This window comes from Saimiri boliviensis, chromosome 8, assembly GCF_048565385.1.
Source record: "Saimiri boliviensis isolate mSaiBol1 chromosome 8, mSaiBol1.pri, whole genome shotgun sequence".
NCBI classification, from domain to species: domain Eukaryota; kingdom Metazoa; phylum Chordata; class Mammalia; order Primates; family Cebidae; genus Saimiri; species Saimiri boliviensis.
In genome coordinates, this window is record NC_133456.1 from 3,294,161 (window position 1) to 3,315,566 (window position 21,406).

The following is a 21,406-nucleotide window of genomic DNA, read 5'->3' on the forward strand; positions in this document are numbered from 1 at the left end:
AGAAATAAACCCTGACATTTACTATCAACTGATAACTTCACAAAGGTTCCAAGAAATTTCAATGGAAAATAATAAAGAGACACCATTTGTCTTTTCAACAAATGGTGCTAGGACAAATGAATATCCAAAGGCAAAAATATTAATTAGGGTGCCTATTTCATTCCATACCCAAAAATTAACTAAAGTGGATCAAAGACCTAAATCTAAGAGCTAAAATTATAAAACTCTTAGAAGAAAACACAGGAGTAAATGATCATGACCTTGGATTAGGCAATGGTTTTTTAGATATAACACCAAAAGCACAGAGACAAAAAAAAAAAAAGATAAATGGGGCTTCATCAAAATTTAAAACTATTGTTTCAAAAGACACCACCAAGAGTGTGAGAAACTAGCAAAAAAAATGAGACAAAATATATGAAAATCATGTATCTGATAAGGGACTTGTACCCAGAAAGTATTTTTTTTAAACTCTTACAACAAAAAGATAATCAACCCAATTTAAAAATGGGCAAAGGATCTGAGTAGATAGTTCTAAAAAGACATACAAATGACCAATTAGCATATGAAAAGACAATCAACGTCATTTAGTTATTAGGAAATGCCAATCAAAACCACAATGAAATACTACTTCACACCCACTAAGATAGAAAGATGGAAGGAAAGAAAAAAAAGAGGAAAAAATAATGGAAGGAGGTAAGTGTTGGTGAGGATGTAGAGAAACATGAATCCCTCACACATTGCTGGTGGGAATGCAATATGGTACAGTTATTTTGAAAAAAAACTCAGCAGTTGCTCAAAACGTTAAACAATATTAATGCATGACACAGCAATTCTAATCCTAATTATCTATTCAAGACATATGTCTAAGGACAGGCACAGTGGCTCATGCCTGTAATTCCAGCACTTTGGGAGACCAAGGTAGACAGATCACTTGAGCTCAGGAGTTCAAGACCAGCCCGGGCAACATGGCAAAACCTCATCTGTACAAAAAACAGAGTAATTGGCCAAGCGTGGTTGTGCGTGCCTGCAGTCCCAACTACTTGTTGGGCTGAGGTGTGAGGATTGCTTAAGCCTGGGAGGTTGAGGCTGTAGTGAGCTGTTTTTTCGCCGCTGCACTCCAGCCTGGGCAACAAAGTGAGACTCCATCTCAAAAGAAAAAAGAAAAAGGAAAAATAAAATATGTATCTACACAAACACTTGCAAACACTTGTGCAGGAATGTTTACAACATTATCATAATAGCTAAAAAGTAGAAACAACATAAAAATCCAACTGGTGAATAAACACAATGTGGTATAAAAAGAAGCGAAATACTGATAGATGCTACAATATTAATAAACATCAAAACATTATGGTCAGTGAAAGCCAGACAAAAAAGAACAAACATATTGTATGGTTCTGTCTATATGAAACATCCGAAAAATCAAATCTTATGGAGACAGAAAATAGGTTAATGGTTGCTTACAGTTGTAGGTGAGAATGTAAACGAGTATACTGTAAAGTGACTGTAAATGAGCGGTTTCTTTTGGAGCATGAGGGAAATGTTCTCAAACCATCACCAGACTGTGGTGATGGCTCACAATTCTGTAAATATACTAAAAATTATTTAATTATTGAATTAAAATGGGTGAATTTTATGATATATAAATATCACAATAAAACTTAATTTTTAAGAAAGCACTAAAAAGTATTAAAATATTTAAAGTAATATCAAAGACAGCAGACAGCAGTTCCAAAGTAATACAAACATACAGAAACTTTTTCCCTCTCTCCACTTTTATTTTTATTGCTTTGATTTCCCTTCACACGGCAATAATTTATAAAATGTTTCAGATAGCCTAGGAGAATTCAATGTTATTAAAATGAAAATTTAAGTCTGTTAATACTAAACTAGGTTTCCTACAGATACATTAATAACATTCCTCTCCATTATAGTAACAAGACCTAAATTTCCTCAGCTATGAGATAAGGCCAATGCTACTTACATCTCATAGACTTATGAAAATTAAGTAAGACAGTTCAGGCTTAGCCTAATGCCTAACATATAATAAGAACTCAATGGATATTAGCTGTCATAATTATAAATAGAGGGTGTTTGGTTCCAACCTGATAGTGCTCACATACTCTTATGACTGATATGCCAAATAATTAGTGGAATAGGAAGAACAGTACGATTTTATTTTTTTTTTAATTACACTACAAGAAAACTAAGTCTGTAGGTACAAATTCTGTAAGCTCACTCATAGTGAAAATGAGATCAAGAAAGGATAAAAGAATCCCATTAAAACAGAAAAACCAAACTGATTCTCTTCCAAAAATAATCTGCCCATGAGAACTTTTCAAAATTCTTGCGCTGTGAAGCAAATACATCACGATTTCCCATTCCTATCGTTTTGAACCAAGTCACTTCCTAACTCTGCCTACTAACTTAACTATCATAAGCCAGCTTCACCTAAACAACTCATCATGTTCTATCTTACCTTTGTTTCCAGACATCGTAGATATCCTAACCATCCCATTTTACCTACCTTTTAGAAGGAGAACATTCAGAAAAAGGTTAAGAATCAAAAGCTCCAGAACTTTCAGTAGACAAAAACTAAAGAATAGACAAGATACCCCTCCTAGCTTAAGACAACTAGGTTTTGGAAATGACTCAGATCCCTTCTACCATACATCAGAGATATTTTTTTTAATTCCACTTTTTAATATTCAAACACATCCCCCACAAATACAATGCAGAGATATTTCATGAACATTTTAACATTCTGAATTCGGCTAATTACATATTTATATATAATTATGTAGTTATATATATATATATAACATATATATGTGTCTCAGGTAAAAAAAAAAATTTGAAATAAAACAATGCCCTGTAGATTTTTAAAAATCTGTCAAAAACCACATTCTACTATTGAAAAATTGGCTGAGTAAATTATAAAACTAATTAATTACACACTATTGCCTGTTGGCTACATCACTTATATCAATTTAAAAAACACATTATTTTCCTTTGTCAGGATCATGTCAACCACATTATTCTTTTTGTTTATTAAAAAGATGCTGAATTGGATCATTATTGTACTTTTAATTCAATTGGTACTGCTACTGAATTTTTAAATTTTTTCATCCTCTAACAATATCATTAAGTGTATATTAAATAGATGTTATAACGCTAATGCTGTGAACATGCCTGAAAATCACTAACTCTGGAAGAGAAGTCAGATGTCGTAAATTCTGTAAGGAAGGCCAAACAATTATCATTTCATGCTAGACTGATAATTTAGAAGAAACAAACTGAAAAAATATTACAGATAATGCCAGAAAACTAAAAGGTAATATTAAAGTAATAATATGTTGCAAAGTTATTGATTGATATCCCAAAGAACCTGTGCCCACTACTTTACAAGCATTCTTATGGAAAAGTGAGATTTAAATAATGTAAGCTTTTTTTATTTTTAGTTTTACTAATTTTTTGCAGAGATGGTGTTTCACCATGTTGCCCAAGCTGGTCTTGAACTCCTGCAATGAAGCGATCAACCTGCCTCAATCTCCCAAAGTACTGGGACTACAAGTGTGAGTCACCATGCCCGGCCCAAATGATGTAAGTTTTGAAGCACACAGTCTTCAGGATATGTCTCCCAGAAGATAAAACAATTTTGTATGTGCAAAACTTTCAGAAAATGTGACTTGATTTTTATTAATTAAAGATCATGATTCCTTTATTTCTAGCATTCCGTCTCTCAAATCAAATATAACTTTGATGTAAATCTTTTTGGGAAACCAAGTCTGAAACTGAGTGTGTGCTTGTTCTAAGGATAGAAGCATCATCACTGCATCAGTAGATCTGCTTATTCACCCTGATAATTTATCCCTGGCATGGTAGAATGTCAAGAGGCTCATAAACTGCTATGAAGTCACCAATATATTTTATATTTCCTACACACAATTTACTTGAAAAGGGGAATTATACTAAGAAGCTTAGAGAAGTACTTTTAGATAAATTCAAGAATCCCACTCAGTCTTCTAAATTTGTGTGACTTTCCAACAATTATAATTTTCTATGGTCATTTTTTCATTTACTATGTTAAAAAGAAAATTCAATACTCTTTTTTGAAATAACAACTTTCTAAAATCATTGACTGATGTCCAATTCTGAAATGTTCTATATTATTTCCAGTAACAACTGTAATTTGAATCCTCCAGATATTTAATACCCCTATCTAAATAATTTGTTAACACTGACTATAGTAGCATAGTTGCTAAATGGAGTATCTTTGGCTGCCCCAAGTACAGAGGTGTTTACAACCAATTGATAACAAGTTACAGACATCTTTGTTCCTGCTCTGCTCCCACTGTTTCATTTAACTAACCTTTTAAAAAAGAAGATGAAGAAACAGAGCATCATTTCTCACTACTGATTGCAAATAATGACTCAACCATCATTATCAGTCTAGGTATATCCCTGCCATTATCAGCAAAAGCTTATCAAGATGTTTCAAATGCACAAAAACAAGAAAGTGCAGATACTTAAAATCACAGAAAGTTAAGAGCTTGCAAGAACCTTAAAGGCCACTGAATTGAAACCTTCTATTTTAAATGTTGTGGTCATAACTGAGAATCAATGAGCTTAAATGCATCATTTACGGTCACGTACCATAGCACAAGCCCATACTATATCACACGCACGTATCTTACCTTTCTGGTGAGGACTTGGAAGTGACAGCACACCCTCGGACACATTTTTTATTTTTATGGTCTAGAGAGATGACTTTATTCCTCAGACTCCTTTCCCACTAGGGAAAAAAAATGAAATTTTAATAATAAAGAATATGACAAGAGGCATTTAAAATGTTCTCTTTATTTAGAAAGTTGTTATAAACGATTAAATTCATAGCAGTTCACAGAGAAAAATACTAAGTGCAATCTATGGAATATCTGGCTCTTTTGCTAATGCAAAAATGTAAGTCCACCAAAAAATACTAGAAAGACATTTTAAAATACCAGGGTAACTTTAATCAAAATATCAACACTTTAAGATTCCAAAGCTCAAATAAATATTAAAATCTGTAATGTATTTAAAGAAAGTAATCTAAATTATTACATAGCAGGTTAAATAGGGCCTATGATTTTGATGTAACTGCATTTATAACAATTGGAAGATATTAAAATTAGTTACCTATGAACAGCCACATGGAAAATTTTAGGAGAGAGCCAGACATTTTACTGATAGAGTTTAGATTAAATATGACTAGAATAAAAGATTCAAAGTAATTTATTTAATACACAATGTTATCCTAGGCAAATAAGTATTTATATTCTCTATGCTTTAGTTTCTTTATCTGAAAATGGATATAGTAACAGTAGCTACCTCACAAAGATATACAATGATTACATCTGTATTAAGTTTTGGCTTGGCTTCCACATCACAGAACAGACATTTCTAATAAGTTTACAAGGCCAGGCATGGTGGCTCACGCCTATAATCCCAGCCTTTTGGGAGGCCGAGGCAGGTAGATCACAAGGTCATGAGTTCAAGACCAGCCTGGCTAACATAGTGAAATCCCATCTCTACTAAAAATATAAAAATTAGCTGGGCGCAGTGGCAGGTATCTGTAATCCCAGCTACTCAGGAGGCTGAGGCAGGAGAATCGTTTGAACCTGGGCAGCAGAGGTTACAGTGAGCCAAGTTGGCGCCACTGTACTCCAGCCTAGGTGACAAAGTAAGACGCCATCTCAAAAAAATAATGAATAAAATAAAGTTTACAAGACTGTCTTTATAAAAAGAGATATTTTTACAATCGTGTTTGTAGTCCATTATTCGAAATAGCCAAGAGTTGGAAAAATCCATCAAAAAAAAAAAATTAAGGCTGATGGACTAATTCAGAAAAGTTACAAAATATAAGATCAAAAGGCCAAAATCAGTTGTATTTCTATATAATAGCAATGACAAATCTGAAAGGGAAATTAAGAAAAAAAATCTACTTACAATAGTATCAAAAAGAATAAAATAGCCAACAAATTTAATCAAGGCAATGTGAGACTTTCATGCTGAAAATATCAAAACATGCTGTAAGAAATTAAAGAAACCCTAAATAAATGAAAAGAGATATCCTAATCAAGGACTGAAAGCCTTTATTAACTATTTTGGTTAGCAGTTGGGCATTACTACCAAAAGTGACCTCCAGATTCCATTCAATCCCTACCAAAATTCCAACAGCCTGTTTTGCAGAAATGGATGAACTGATCTGACAACTGGGAGATGCTCCAAAGAACCAAAACAATCTTGAAGAAGGCAAACAAAATTAGAGGACTCACATTTCAGTTTCAAAATTTACTACAAATCTATAATAATCAAAACAATGTTGGTACTGGTAAAGGGTAAACATATAGATCTATGGGATAGGACTGAAAGTCTAGAAATAAACCCATATATCTATGGCCAATAATTGATTTTCAACAAGGAAGCCAAAATCATTCATGGGAGAAAAATAAACTTTCAACAAATAGTTCTAGAACAACTGAACAGCCACATGCAAAAGTATGAACTTGGACCCTTGCCTCACACCATATTCAAAAATAAACTTAAATAAAGAGAAGATCTAAATATTATATAAGAGCTAAAATTATGAAGCTCTTAGAAAAAAAACACAGAAGTACATTTTCATGACTTCTCTTTGCCAATGATTTCACAGATATAAACAAAAAAACATAAATAACAAGAGAAAAATGATAAATCGAACATGACCCAAATTTGAAACTTTTATTCATCAAAGAACACTATTGGAATAGTGAAAAAGCAACCAACTCATCAAATGGAGAAAATATTTACAAATAAGGTAACTGATAAAAGTATAGTATCCAGGCCAATCGCAATGGCTCACACCTGTAATCCCAGCACTCCAGAATGCCAAGGCGGGGGGGATTGCTTGAGGCTGAGTTTCAGGCCAGCCTGGGCAACATAGCAAGATCCCACCTCTTTAAGGAAAAAGGTATAGCATTCAAAATTTAAAAAAAAAAAATCTTACAACTCAGTAAGACAAAGAAAAAAAATTTAATGGGCAAAGAATGTGAATAGACATTTCTCCAAAAAAAAAAATACAAATGACAAAAGGCATCTTAGAAGACACTCAGTGTCATTAGTCATTAGGAAGTACAAATCCAAACCAAAGAAGTGAAAGATCTCTGCAATGAAAACCATAAAACACTGACGAAAAAAACTGGAGAACACCAAAAGAACAGAAAGATATTCATGGTCATGGGTTGAGTCAGCATTGTTTATCTTCTTCAAGAACAAAAAAATAAAATGAAAAAAGACTCAATGTTGTTTAAATGTCATTGTTAAAATGTCCACACCAAACAAAGAAATCTATAGATTCACCAAAATCCCTATAAAAAATATCAATAACATTCTTTCCAGAAGAAGGAAAAATATCCTTAAAATTTATATGGAAACACATAAAAATGCAATCAAAACCACAATGACATATCATTTCATACCCACTAGGATTAAGAATGAAAGAAGAGAGGAGAAGGAAAAGGAAAGTCTAAGAGCAAGAGAGAGAGAAAAAAAAGTAAGTGTTGGTGAGTATATAAAGAATCTGGAACCCTTCTACATTGCGAGAGGAAATGTAATTGGTACAGCTACCATAAGAAAAAAAAAAAGTATGGCAGTTCCTTAATAACATAAACATAAATTACCACATGACACAGCAATTCCCATCCTAAGTATAAAACAAAAGAATGGAAAACAGGTTTTCAAACAGATACCTGTATGTTCATATAAGCATTATTCATAATAGCAAAAAAAGTGAAAACAATACAAACGGCTGAACAGATAAATGTGATATATCCATACGACAGAATATTATTACACCAAAAAAAGAACTAAAGCACTACCACATACTATAACACGGATGAACTTTGAAAGCATTTGTGCTAAGTGAATGCAGCATAGACACAAAAGATCATATAATGAGTGACTGTTTTTGTGAAATATCTAGAATAGGAAAATCCAAGCAACAGAAAACAAAGTAGTTATTTCCAGGGTCTGGAAAGTGGGAAGAAGAGAGAGACAAAACAGGAAGTGAATGCTTAATGAGTAAAGAGTTTCCATTTGGGGTGATGAAAAAGTTCTGAAGCCAGACAGAGAAAGTGGTTGCACAAAACTGTGAATGAACTAAATGCCACTAAATTGAATGCTTTAAAATGGCTAAACATGATAAATATTGTGTTATATGTATTTTCTCACAACAACAACAAAAAGCATATAACTGCATCTCCAGCAAGAAATACAGCATTAAAAAACCACTAAGAATAAAGAAACCAGGCACAGTGACTCATGCCTGTAATCCCAGCACTTTGGGAGGTCAAGGTGCATGGATCAATACGGGCCAGGAGTTCAAGACCAGCCTACGCAACATGATGAAACCTCATCTCTACTAACAATACAAAAATTAGCTGGGCGTGGTGGCGCATGCCTGTAGTCCTAGCTACTCGGGAGTCTGAGGCACAATAATCGCTGGAACCCAGGATGCAGAGGTTTCAGTGAGCCAAGATCACACCACTGCATTCCAGCCTGGACAACAGAGCAAGACTCAGTCTTAAAAAAAAAAAAAAGAAAAAAAAAGAAGAAGATGAAGAAGAAAGAAGAAGAAGGAGAAGAAGAAAGAAGAAGAAAGAAGAGGGAAGAAGGAAGAAGGAAAAAGGAAGAAGGAAGAAGAAGAAGGAGAAGGAGGAGAAGAAGGAGAAGGAGGAAGAAGAAGGAAGAAGAGGAAGAAGAAGAATAAGGAGGAGAAGGAGAAGAAGAAGGGAGAAGAAAGAAGAAAAGAAGAAGAAGACGAAGGAAGAAGAGGAAGAAGAACAAGAAGAAGAAGAAGAAGAAGAAAGAAGAAAGAAGAAAGAAGAAAGAAGAAGAAGAAGAAGAAGAAGAAAGAAGAAGAAACCACTAAGAATAAAGGAAAAAATGATCAACTAGATTCATCAAAATCAACTATTTCTGCTCATCGAACTACATACAATTAAGAAATAAAACAGCTACAGATTGAAAGTATCTGCAGTACACATACTGACAACAGACTCATATCTTTACTATATAAAGAATTCTACACATCAATAACAAAGACTAAAAACTCAGATTTGAACCAGGCACGGTGGTTTATGCCTATAATCCCAACACTTTGGGAGGCTGAGGCAGGAGGATCACTTACGTCAGAAGTTTGAGACCAGTCTGATAGACAAAGTGAGACCCTATCTCTATCAAAAAAAAAAAAAAAAATTCTGTTTCATAAATAAAAAACCCTGTTTCATAAATAAATAAATATATAAAATAAAAACTCAGATTAAAAAATGAGCAAGAATTCTACTTGAAATAAAATGAAATGAGAAAAGTCTTCTCAGCCTCTTCCACTGAGTGGAACTAAGAATTCTAGACAGACTGCATGAAGTTATCTTAGGACCCTGAAGAGTATATGCTAAGAATGACATTGTTGAACTCAAAATAATACCAAACCTGCAGATCTAACCAAGTCCCAGAGACTTGCAACTTAATATTCAAAACGTCCAGGATATAATCCAAAACTGCTTGGCATATAAAGAATCTAGGAAATCTCAACAACTCACCAAAGATGAGAATCAAGAGCAGCTAAGTAGAAGAAGACAGAGATGTTGAAATTACCAGAAAAAAAAAATTTTTTTTTACTTATTTATTTATTTATTTTTGAGAAAGAGTTTGTTTGACTCCTGTTGCCCAGCCTGGAGTGCAGTGGTGCAATCTCGGCTCACCGCAACTTCCACCTCCCAGGTTCAAGCGATTCTCCTGTCTCAGCCTCCGAAGTAGCTGGGACTACAGGCGCCCACCACCACGTCCGGCTAATTTTTTGTATTTTTAGTAGAGACAGCGTTTCACCATGTTGGCCAGGCTGGCCTCAAACTCCTGACCTCAGGTGATTCACCTGCCTTGGCCTCCCAAAGTGCTGGAATTAAAGGTGTGAGCCACCTTATCCACCCAGAAAAAAACTTTAAAGTGACTATTAAACTGTTCTCTGAGAAGATGAACTCTCTTCAAAGAAGTAAAAAGACAGAAAATCTCAAGAGAGAAGCAGAAAATTTAAAAAGAAACAAATTGCAATTTGAGAACTACAAAGTAACATGAGCAAATTTTAAAAAGCACTGAATGTCCTAAAGCAGGAGTCGCCAACCCCAGGCCATGGACTGGTACTAGTCCATGGCCTGTTAGGAACCAGGCCACACAGCAGGAGGTGAGCAGCAAGAAAGCAAGTGAAGCTTCATCTGTATTTACAGCCGCTCCCCATCATTCACATTACCACCTGAGCTCCACCTCCTGTCACGTCAGTGGCCGCATTAGATTCTCATAGCACAAATCCTATTATGAACTGTGCATGTGGTGATATTAGTTGCATGTTCCTTATGAGAAACTAATGACTGATGATCTGTCACTCTCTCCCATCTCCTCCATTTGGGGCCATCTAGTTGCAGGAACTTAAGCTCAGGTCTCCCACTGATTCTACGTTATGGTATACTTATTTAATTCTATACTACAATGTAATAACAACAGAAATAAAGTGCACAATAAATGTAATGTGCTCGAATCATTCCAAAACCATCCCACCCGCCCTACCACCCAGGTCCACAGAAAAATTTTCTTCCATGAAACCTGGTGCCAAAAAGGGGTTGGGGACCACTGGCCTAAAGAGCAGAAAGGAGACTGAAAAGGAGTTAGTGGATCTGGAGATAGACAGATCAAGAGAAATTCTTCAATCTGAAGAACAGAAAGAAAACAGATGCTTATGTAAATTTAATGTTATGCTTTTTTAAAAAAGAATGAAAATACATTGTAATAAAAAATTTAAAGTGGCCCACCCCACCACCACTGGCACCCACACCTGTCATCTGGAGAAACAAAAATCAATCCACACTCCTCAGTGTCACCAATGCACATCATCAGGGTTCCTAGGGAACAACCGAACCACCTGCTGCTACCACTTCCCACACACATCACTGGGCGTGCGGGTTGTGAAGCGAGACCCAGTCTGCCTACCCCCAGGACTGGTGTACATCATCCAAAGGCCTAGGGATCAATTCACCTGCCACTGGCTCAGGCACATGCCTTCCAAAAATCTAAGGAGAAGCCAACCTCGCATTTAGCTGTCACTGCCATTGCCTACACAAATCATCCAAAGGTCTGGGGACTGGCTCAACACACCCAGCCATACTGGCACCCACACACACCGCTCAGGCAACTAATGACAAGTCCACCCAGCCCACTGCCATCACTACTGGTACTTAAGGAGCAGCCCACCTGGGGAGTCCTCAGGTTCAGCAAAGCCTCACCATGGCCGTCACTAACAGCAGCAGTCTACGTGACAGGAACTCTGACACTGCTGACATGGGCTACAATCCAAAAAAATCATAAAAGATGACATGACTGTGCCTATGTAAAATCAAAGACAAGCCACTCCACAGAACCAATACTATAAAAATATCTATAGGGAAAACGTCTTCCCCTACCAATGTTTGTTATTGAATAAATTGGAAGACTACAATAAACACAGACACCAACAAAAAGACACGAGAAACATGGAAAAGGAAGGGAACAAGACACCGCCAAAGCAACAAAATAATTCTCCAGTGAGATACCCATAAGAAAAGAAAATGTATGAAATGCTGGCAAAAAAATCGAAAATCTGATAAAAAAGAAACGGAGATGTATATATTTTTAAAAAAGATAAATGATCCAAAAAATTAGGAAAACAGTTTATGATCTCAATAAGAAATTCAACAAAGATTAATATCATTTAAAAAGTCTTACAATTGAAGATTTAAATGAAATATAAAATATAGCTGAGAGCTTCAACAATAGACAAAAATCAAGCAGAAGAATTTCTGAAGCTGAAAATAGGTTTTTTTTTTTTTACATAACCCATTCAGACAACAACAGTAAAAAACAATTTCAAAAAATGAAGAAAGCCTACATAACATATGGGATGCCATAAAGTGATCAAATCTTCAAATTATGGGAGTTTCAGAAGGAAAAATGGGAAAAAACATTCAAAAAAATTATAGCTGAAAACTTCTGAAGTCTTGTAAAAGATACAAACATGAAGATACAAAAGTACAAAATTCCTCAAATATATTCAGTCCATAAAAGGTTTCTAACAAGGTGTATCATAGTCAAACTGTGAAAAGCCAAAGACAGAATTCAATAAATAGGAAGAAAAACATCAAATCACATGTAATAAAATCCCCATAATATTAAAAGCAAATTTCTCAGCAGAAATCTTACAGGTATATGACAATATATTACAAGTGCTTGGGAAAATAATGTCAGCCAATAATACTATATCCAGCAAACCTATCCTTAAAAGTGAAGGACAAATAACATCTTTCACAGACAAGCAAAAGCTAAGGTAATTCATCTCACTACACTACAAAAAATATTTAAGAGAGTCTTGTATCTAGAAGTGAAAGGATAGTATCTACCATCAAAAAAAACACACAAAAGTATAAAACTCAATAGTAGAGCAGACATACAAATAAGACGGAGAATGGAGTCACATGTTATCACTACAAAAAAAAACTACCAAATCATAAAGGTAAATAATAAAAGAAGAGAGAAATAGAGATATAAAAAGTCAGAAACCCATTAACAAAATGAGAGGAGTAAGTCATTTTTTTTAAAACTTTTAAGTTCAGAGATACCTGTGCAGGTTTGTTACATAGGTAAAATTGTGTCATGGGGAGTTGTTACACAGATTACTTAATACCCAGATATTATGCCTAGTACTCATAAGTTATTTTGCCTGATCATGTCCCCTCCTCTCACCCTCCACCTTCTAAAAGGCTCTAGCATGTATCGTTCCCCTCTGTGTTCATGTATTTTCATAAATTAGCTCCCACTTCTAAGTGAGAACATGCAGTGTTTGGTTTTCTCTTCCTGCATTAGTTTGCTAAAGATAATGACCTCCAGCTCCAACCAAGTCCCTTGCAACAGTCATGATCTCATTCCGTGGTGCATATGTGCCACATTTTCTTTATGCAATCTAACATTGCTGGGCATTTAAGTTGATTCTATCTCTTTGCTATTGTGAATACTGCTGCAAGAAATTTACGTATGCACGTGTCTTTACAATAGAACAATGTATATTCCTTTGAGTATACACCCAGTAATGGGATTGCTGGGGCGAATGGTATTTCTGTCTTTAGGTCTTTGAGGAATGGCACACTGTCTTCCACAATGGATGAACTAATCTACATTCTCACCAACAGTTTATAAGCATTCATTTTTCTCCACAACCTCACCAGCATCTGTTATTTTTGCAGTTTTTGGCAATAGTTACTCTGACTGGTGTGAGATAGTATCTCACTGTGGTTTTGATTTGCATTACTCTAATGATTGGTGATATTGAGCTTTCTTGCATATGATTGTTGGCTGCATGTACATCTTCTTTGGAAAAGTACCTATTCATGTCCTTGGCCCATTTTATAATGGAGTTGTTTTTTGCTTGTAAATTTGTTTAAGTTCCTTATAGATGCAATATATTAGACTTTTGTCAGATGCATAGTTTGCAAAAAATGTCTCCCATTCTGTAGACTGTGTACTCTGTTGATAGTTTCTTCTGCAGTGCAGAAGCTCTTTAGTTTAGTCAGATTCCATTTGTCAGATTCTGCTTTTGCTGCAATTGCTTTTGGTATCTTTATCATGAAATCTTTGCCCATGCCTGTGTCCTGAATGGTACTGCCTAGGTTGTCTTCCAGAGTTTTCAATTTGGGGTTTTACATTTAAGTCTTTAATCCATCTTGAGCTAAGTTTTGTACATGGTGTAAGGAAGGGGTCCAGTTTCAATTATCTGCATATGGCTGGCCAGTTATCCCAGCACTATTTATTGAACAAGGAATCATTTCCCCATTGCTTGTTTCTTTCAGGTTTGCCAAAGATCAGACAGCTGTAGGCATGTGGTCTTATTCGTGGGCTCTCTATTCTGTAATTGGTCAGTATGCCTGTAGCTTAGTTTGAAGTTGGATAGCATGATGTGTTCAGCTTTGTTCTTTTTGCTTAAGATTGCCTTAGCTATCTGGGCTCTTTTTTGGTTCCACATAAATTTTAAAATAGTTTTCTCTAGTTCTGTAAAAAATGTCATTGGTAGTTTGAGAGGAAGAGCATGAAATCTACAAATTGCTTTGGGCAGTTTGATCATTTTAATGATATTGATTGATTCTCTCCATGAGCATGGAATGTGCTTGTCATTTCTGATTTATTTGAGCAGTGTATTGTAGTTCTCTTTGAAGAGATGTTTCACCTCCCTAGTTAGATGTATTCCTAGGTATTTTATTCTTTCTGTGGCAGTTGTGAATGAGAGTTCATTCCTAATTTGGTCTCAGTTTGATTATTGTTGGTGTATAGGAGTGCTACTGATTTTTAAACACTGATTTTCTTTGCTGAGACTTTGCTGAAGTTGCTTGTCAATTTAAGCTTTTGGGCTGAGAATACAGGGTTTTCTAGAGTTAGGAGCATGTTGCCTGCAAACAGGGAGTGTTTTACTTCTTCTCTATGTGGATGCCCTTTATTTCTCTTACCTGACTGCCCTGGCCAGGACTTCCAATACTATGTTGAATAGGAGTGATGAGAGTGGGTATCCTTGTCTTCTGGCAGTTTTCAAGGAGAATGCTTCCAGCTTTCACCCATTCAGTATTCTGTTGGCTGTGGGTTTGTCATAAATTGCTCTTATTATTTTGAGGTATGTGAGAGGAATAAGTCTTCACTACCAATAACAACCCTGAATGTAAATGGTTTAAACTCCACAATTAAAAGATTTAGACTGGCTGAACAGATAAAACACAAGACCCAACATAATGCTGCCTAGAAGAAACTCACTTCGCCTGTAAAGATACACATGAAGTGAAAGTGAAGGGATGTAATAGGATATACATATATATATATATATATATATATATATATATATATATCTCATGTAAGTGGAAACCAACAATATGCAGGAGTAGCCATACTTATATCAAACAAATAGATATTAAAATTAAAAAATATTAATAATAAAAAGAGACAAGACAGTGTGGCAATTCTTCAAAAATCTAGAAGAAGAAATGTCATTTGACCCAGCAATCCCATTACTGAGTATACACCCAAAGGAATATAAATCATTTTATTTTATAAAGATGCATGCACCCATATGCTCACTGCAGCATTATTCACAATAGGAAAGACATGGAGATCGACCCAAATGCGCATCAATGATAGACTGTATAATGAAAATGTGGTACATGTACAACAGAGAATACTATGCAGCCATAAAAAGAAATGAGATGATGTCCTTTGCAGGGACATGAATGGAGCTGGAAGCCATTATCCTCAGCAAACTAACACAGAAACAGAAAACCAAACACCACGTGTCCTCACTCATAAGTGGGAGCTGAACAATGAGAACACATGGAAACATGGTGGGGAATAACATACACTGGAGCCTGTCGGGGGGACTGAGGAGAGAAAGAGCATCAGGAAGAACAGCTAATGGATACTGGGCTTAATACCTAAGTGATGGGTTGATATGCGCAGCATAACACCATGGCACATGTTTACCTATGTAACAAACCCACACATCCTCCACATGTACCCTGGAACTTAAAATAAAATTGAAGGGAAAAAAAATAAATATATTGCAAAACTTAAAAAAAAAATAAAAAGAGACAAAATGGTCATCATATACTGATAAAGAGATAAACTCAGAAAGAGAGCATAACAATTATAAACATATATGCACTCAACCCAGGAGCACTCAGATAAATAAAACAAATATGAGAACTAAAGAGAGAGATAAATCTCAGTACAATGACAGTTAGAGAATTAAACAACCCACCTTCAACATCCAGAAGAAAAACAAACAAAAAAAAAATTGAACATTTCTATACTATAGACTAGATAGACCTAACAGACACTTACAGAACATTTCATCCAACAGCTACAGATTACATATTCTTCTCATGAACACAAAAAAACATTCTCCAAGATAGACCATATATTAGGCCAAAAAGCAAACCTCACCAAATTTTTTATTATTACACTTTAAGTTCTGAGATACATGTACAAAACATGCAGGTTTGTTACAGAGGTATACATATGCCACTGTGGTTTGCTGAACCCATCAACCCATCACCTACATTAGGTGTTTCTCCTATTGCTATCCCTCCCCTTACCTGCCCCCTACCAGGCCCCGATGCATGATGTTCCCCTCCCTGTAACCATGTGTTCTCATTGTTCACCTCCCACTTATGAGTGAGAATGTGTGGTGTTTGGTTTTCTGTTCCTGTGTTAGTTTGCTGAGAATGATGGTTCTCAGCTTCATCCATGTCCCTGAAGAGGACATGAACTCTTTTTTATCACTGCATAGTATTCCATGGTGTATATGTACCATATTTTCTTTATGCAGTCTATCACTGATGGGCATTTGAGTTGATTTCAAGTCTCTGCTATTGTAAATAATGCTACAATAAACATACGTGTGCATGCATGCATCTTTATAGCAGAATGATTTATAATCCTTTGGATATATAACCAGTAATGGAATTGCTGGGTCAAATAGTATTTCTGGCTCTAGATCCTTGAGGAATCGCCAAACTGTCTTCCACAATGGCTGAATTAATTTACACTCCTACCAACAGTGTAAAAGTGTTCCTATTTCTCCATATCCTCTCCAGCATCTGTTGTTTCCTGACTTTTTAATGATCATCATTCTAACTGGCATGAGATGGTATCTCATTGCGCTTTGATTTGCATTTCTCTAATGACCAATGATCATGAACTTTTTTTCATGTTTGTTGGCTGCATAAATGTCTTCTTTTGAGGAGCGTCTGTTCATATCTTTTGCCCACTTTTTGATGGGGTTGGGTTCTTTTTCTTGTAAATTTGCTTAAGTTCCTTGTAGATTCTGGATATTAGCCCTTTGTCAGACGAATAGATTGCAAAAATTTTCTCCCATTCTGTAGTTTGCCTGTTTACTCTGACAATGGTTTCTTTTGCTGTGTAGAAGCTCTTTTGTTTAATTATATCCCATTTGTCAATTTTGGCTTTTGTTGAAATTACTTCTAGTGTTTTAGTCATTAAGTCTTTGCCCATGCCTATGTCCTGAATGGTATTGCCTAAAACCTCACCAATTTTTTAAAAATCAAAACCATATCAGTATCTTCAAACCACAATGCAGGGTGGGGGTGGGAGGAGCTAGAAACCAGTAACAAGAGCTTTGGAAATGATACAAATACATGGAAATTAAACAACATGCTCCTGACTGACTACAGAGTAAAGAAAGAAATTAAGAGAGAAATCAAGAAATGTCTTGAAACAAGTAAAAATATAAATTCAGCATATAAAACCTGTAAGGTACTGCAAAAGCAGTTTTGAGAGAAATTTATAGCAATAAATACATATGACAAAAAAAAGTACAAAGATTTTAAGAAAAAAAAAAAAAAACCTATTAATACACCTGAAAAAAAAACTAGAACAGTCAGAACAAGCCAAAACAAAATCAGCAGATAGCTAGCATGGTGGCTCACACCTGTGATCCTAGCACTTTGGGAGGCTAACACAGGCAGATCACTTGAGGTCAGAGTTTGAGACCAGCCTGGCCAACATGGTGAAAACCCATCTCTACTAAAAATAAAAAAATTAGCTGAGTATGGTGGTGGGTGCCTGTAATCCCCAGCTGCTTGGGAAACTGAGGCAGGAGAATCACTTGAACCTGGGAGGTGGAGGTTGCAGTGAGCCAAGATCATGCCACTGCACTCCAGCCTGGGTAACAGAGCAAATCCCCATCTCAGAACAAGAAAAAGTTAGTAGAGAAAAGAAAATAAACATCCAAAACTAAAGAAAACAGAGAGACTAAAAATATGCTACAAAGGATCAATGAAAAGAGGTTTTGTTTTTGTTTTTGTTTTTGTTGTTGTTGTTGTTGTTGTTGTTGTTGTTTTTGAGACGAAGTTTCACTCTTGTTACCCAGGCTGGAGTGCAATGGCGTGACCTCAGCTCACCGCAACCTCCGCCTCCTGGGTTCAAGCAATTCTCCTGCCTCAGCCTCCTGAGTAGCTGGGATTACAGGCACGCGCCACCATGCCCAGCTAATTTTTTGTATTTTTAGTAGAGACGCGGTTTCACCATGTTGACCAGGATGGTCTCGATCTCTCGACCTCGTGATCCACCCGCCTCGGCCTCCCAAAGTGCTGGGATTACAGGCTTCAGCCACCGCGCCCAGCCTTGTTTTTGTTTTGTCCATCAAGCCCGGCCTTGATGAATAACTGGCTAGACTGGCCAACATATATACATACATACATACCCAAATAAACAAAATCAGAAATGAAAAAAAGAGACATTCTAACTGATAACAGAGAAATACAAAATATTATCAGAGTACTATGAAAAACTACCTGCTAACAAACTCAGAAAAAGATAGATAAATTTCTGGACACATGCAACCTCTTGCTACTAAACCAGAAAGAAACAGAAACCCTGAACAACCCAATAACAAATAACAAGACTGAAGGAGTAGACCAGGCACAGTGGCTCATGCCTGCAATCCCAGTGCTTTAGAAGGCCAAGTTCAAAAGACTGCTTGGGTCCAGGAGTTTGAGAACAGCCTAGGCAATATAGCAAGACTCCACCTCTACCAAAAAAAATTTTTTGATTAGCCAGCCATGGTGGTACATACCTGTGGTCCTTGCTGCTCAGGAGGTTGAGTCGGAAGGATCACCGGAGCTCAGGAATTCTAGGCTAGGTTACAAGGAGCTACCTACAATCATTCCACTGCACTCTACCCTGGGCAACAGAGCAAGACCCTGTCACTAAAGAAAATTTAAAAGATTGTGTAATAAAAAGGCTTCCAAAAAAGAAAAGCCCATGACCTGACAGTGTCATTGCCAATTTCTACCAAACTTACAAAGAAGAATTAATACCAAATCTCAATAGAAGATAATAAAATTCTTCCTAACTCATTCTATGAAGTCATCCCTAAGCTAATACCAAAAGAAGACAAGGAAACACAAAAAGAAATCTTCAGGCCAATATCTCTTATAAAAATAGATACAAAACACCTCAACAAAATATTATTAATAGCATACTTAATCTGAAAGCACTTTAAAAAGATAATAAACCATAATCTAAGTGAAACTGTATTCAGGGATGCAAGAATGCTTCAACATATGCAAATCAATAAACATGCCCCATCACATCAATAGGATGAAGAATAAAAATCATGGAGTCACCTCAGGAGATCAAAAAATATCTGATAAAATAATGTATCACTTTTTGATAAAACTGCTCAAAAAACTAGTCATAAAAGGAACATATCTCAACAGAATAAACGCCATATGTTACAAATCCACAGCTAGCATCATAGCGAATGAAGAAAAGCTAAAGACTTCCCTCTAAGAACCGGAACAAAACAGGATGCACATATTCACCACTCATTCAACATAGTAATGGAAGTCCTAGCCAGAGCAATGAGGCAACAGAAAAAAACAAAAGAGATCCAAATTGGAAAAGAGGATTGTCCCTCTTTGCAAAAAATATGATCTTATATTTAGAAAAACCTAAAAACTTCACCAAAAAAACTCAGATTTCAGCTGGATGCAGTGTCTCATGCTGGCTGTTCCAGCACTTTGAGAGGCCAAGGCAGGAATTCAAGACTAGCCTGAGCACCACTGTGAGACATCATCCTCTGCAAAACAATTTTAAACAATAAAAATTAGCCAGGTATGATGACATGTGCCTGCAGTTCTAGCTACTCGAGAGGCTAAGTCAGGAGGATAGTTTCCTTAAGCCCAGGAAAAGGCAGTGACCCATGGTCATGCCACTATATTCCAGATTGGGTGATAGAGTGAAACTGTCTCAAAAAAAAAAAAAAAAATTGGATAAAAAGTCAAGACCCATCGTGCTATATCCAGGAAACCCATCTCACGTGCAAGGACACATATAGGCTAAAAATAAAGGGAAGGAGGAAGATTTACCAAGCAAATGGAGAGCCAAAAAGCAGGAGTTGCAATCCTTATCTCTGATAAAATGGACCTTAACCAACAAAGATTAAAAGAGACAAAGAAGGGCATTACATAATGGTAGAAGGTTCAAGGCATCAAGAAGAGCTAACAATCCTAAATATACATGCACCCATTACAGGAGCACCCAAGTACATAAAGCAGGTTCTTAAGGACCTACAAAGAGACTTAGACTCCCACACAATAATAGTGGGAGACATTAACACTCCACTGTCAATATCAGACAGATCAGCAAGACAGAAAATTAACTTGAACTCAGATTTAAAGCAAGCTGACCTAATAGACATCTACGGAAATCTCCACCCCAAGTCCACAGAATAGGCATTTTTCTCAGCACCGCATTGCACCTACTCTAAAACTGACCATATAATTGTAAGTAAATCACTCCTCAGGAAATGCAAAAGAACAGAAATCATAACAAACAATCTCTCAGACCACAGGGCAATCAAATTAGAACTCAGAATTAAGAAACTAACTCAGAACCATACAACTTCATGGAAACTGAACAACGGGCTCCTGAATGTTGACTAGGTAAACAATGAAATGAAGGCAGAAATAAAGATGTTCTTTGAAACCAACCAGAACAAAGACACAACATACCAGAATCTCTGGGACACATTTAAAGCACTGTCTACAGGGAAATTTATAGCAATAAATGCCCACATGAGAAGCAAGTAAAGATCAAAAATTGACACCCTATCACAAAAATTGAAAGGGGTAGAGGAGCAAGATAAAAAAATTTCAAAAGCTAGCAGAAGACAAGCAATAACTAATATCAGAGCAGAACTAAAGGAAATAGAAGCATAGAAAACCCTTCAAAAAGTCAATAAATCCAGTAGCTGTTTTTTGAAAAGATCAACAAAATAGACCACCAGCCAGATTAATAAAAAATACAAGGGAGAAGAATCAAATAGATGCAATAAAAAGCAATAAAGGGGACATCACCACAGATTCCACAAAATACAAACTACATCAGAGATTACCACAAACAACTCTATGTACATAAACCAGTAAACCTGGAAGAAATGGATAAATTCCCGGACACTTGCACCCTCCCAAGCTGAAACCAGGAAATCTTGAATAGACGAATAATAAGGGCTGAAGTTGAGGCAGCAATTAATAGCCTACCAACCAAAAAAAGCCCAGGTCTAGACAGGTTCACAGCCAAAATTCTACCAGGTGTACAAAGAAGAGCTGGTACCATTCCTTCTGAAACTATTCCGAACAATCCAAAAAGAGGGAATCCTTCCAAAATCATTTTATGAGACTAATGTCATCCTGACACCACAACCCAGCAGATATTCAACAACAACAAAAAAAAAACTTCAGGCCAATAT

General features: G+C 36.0%; 1 protein-coding gene across 15 annotated transcripts in view; it reads right to left on the minus strand.

Annotated features, from left to right (window-relative positions):
* The window catches only part of SENP7 (SUMO specific peptidase 7), a 216,935-nt gene that overhangs the window by 125,861 nt on the left and 69,668 nt on the right, over nt 1–21,406 (minus strand). For 9 of the 15 annotated variants that reach the window (XR_012518701.1, XR_012518700.1, XM_074403585.1 and 6 more), the window contains exons 2-3: nt 14,595–14,718; nt 4,698–4,795 (exon numbers count right to left, since the gene is read on the minus strand). Coding sequence is in view for 13 of the 15 variants with exons in the window: in XM_074403585.1 (XP_074259686.1) it covers nt 4,698–4,795; nt 14,595–14,718 (222 nt within the window). In the remaining 2 variants the exon portion in view is untranslated. The remainder of the gene's footprint in view (nt 1–4,697; nt 4,796–14,594; nt 14,719–21,406) is intronic. The other 6 variants (XM_074403586.1, XM_074403578.1, XM_039477224.2 and 3 more) reach the window with 1 other exon arrangement.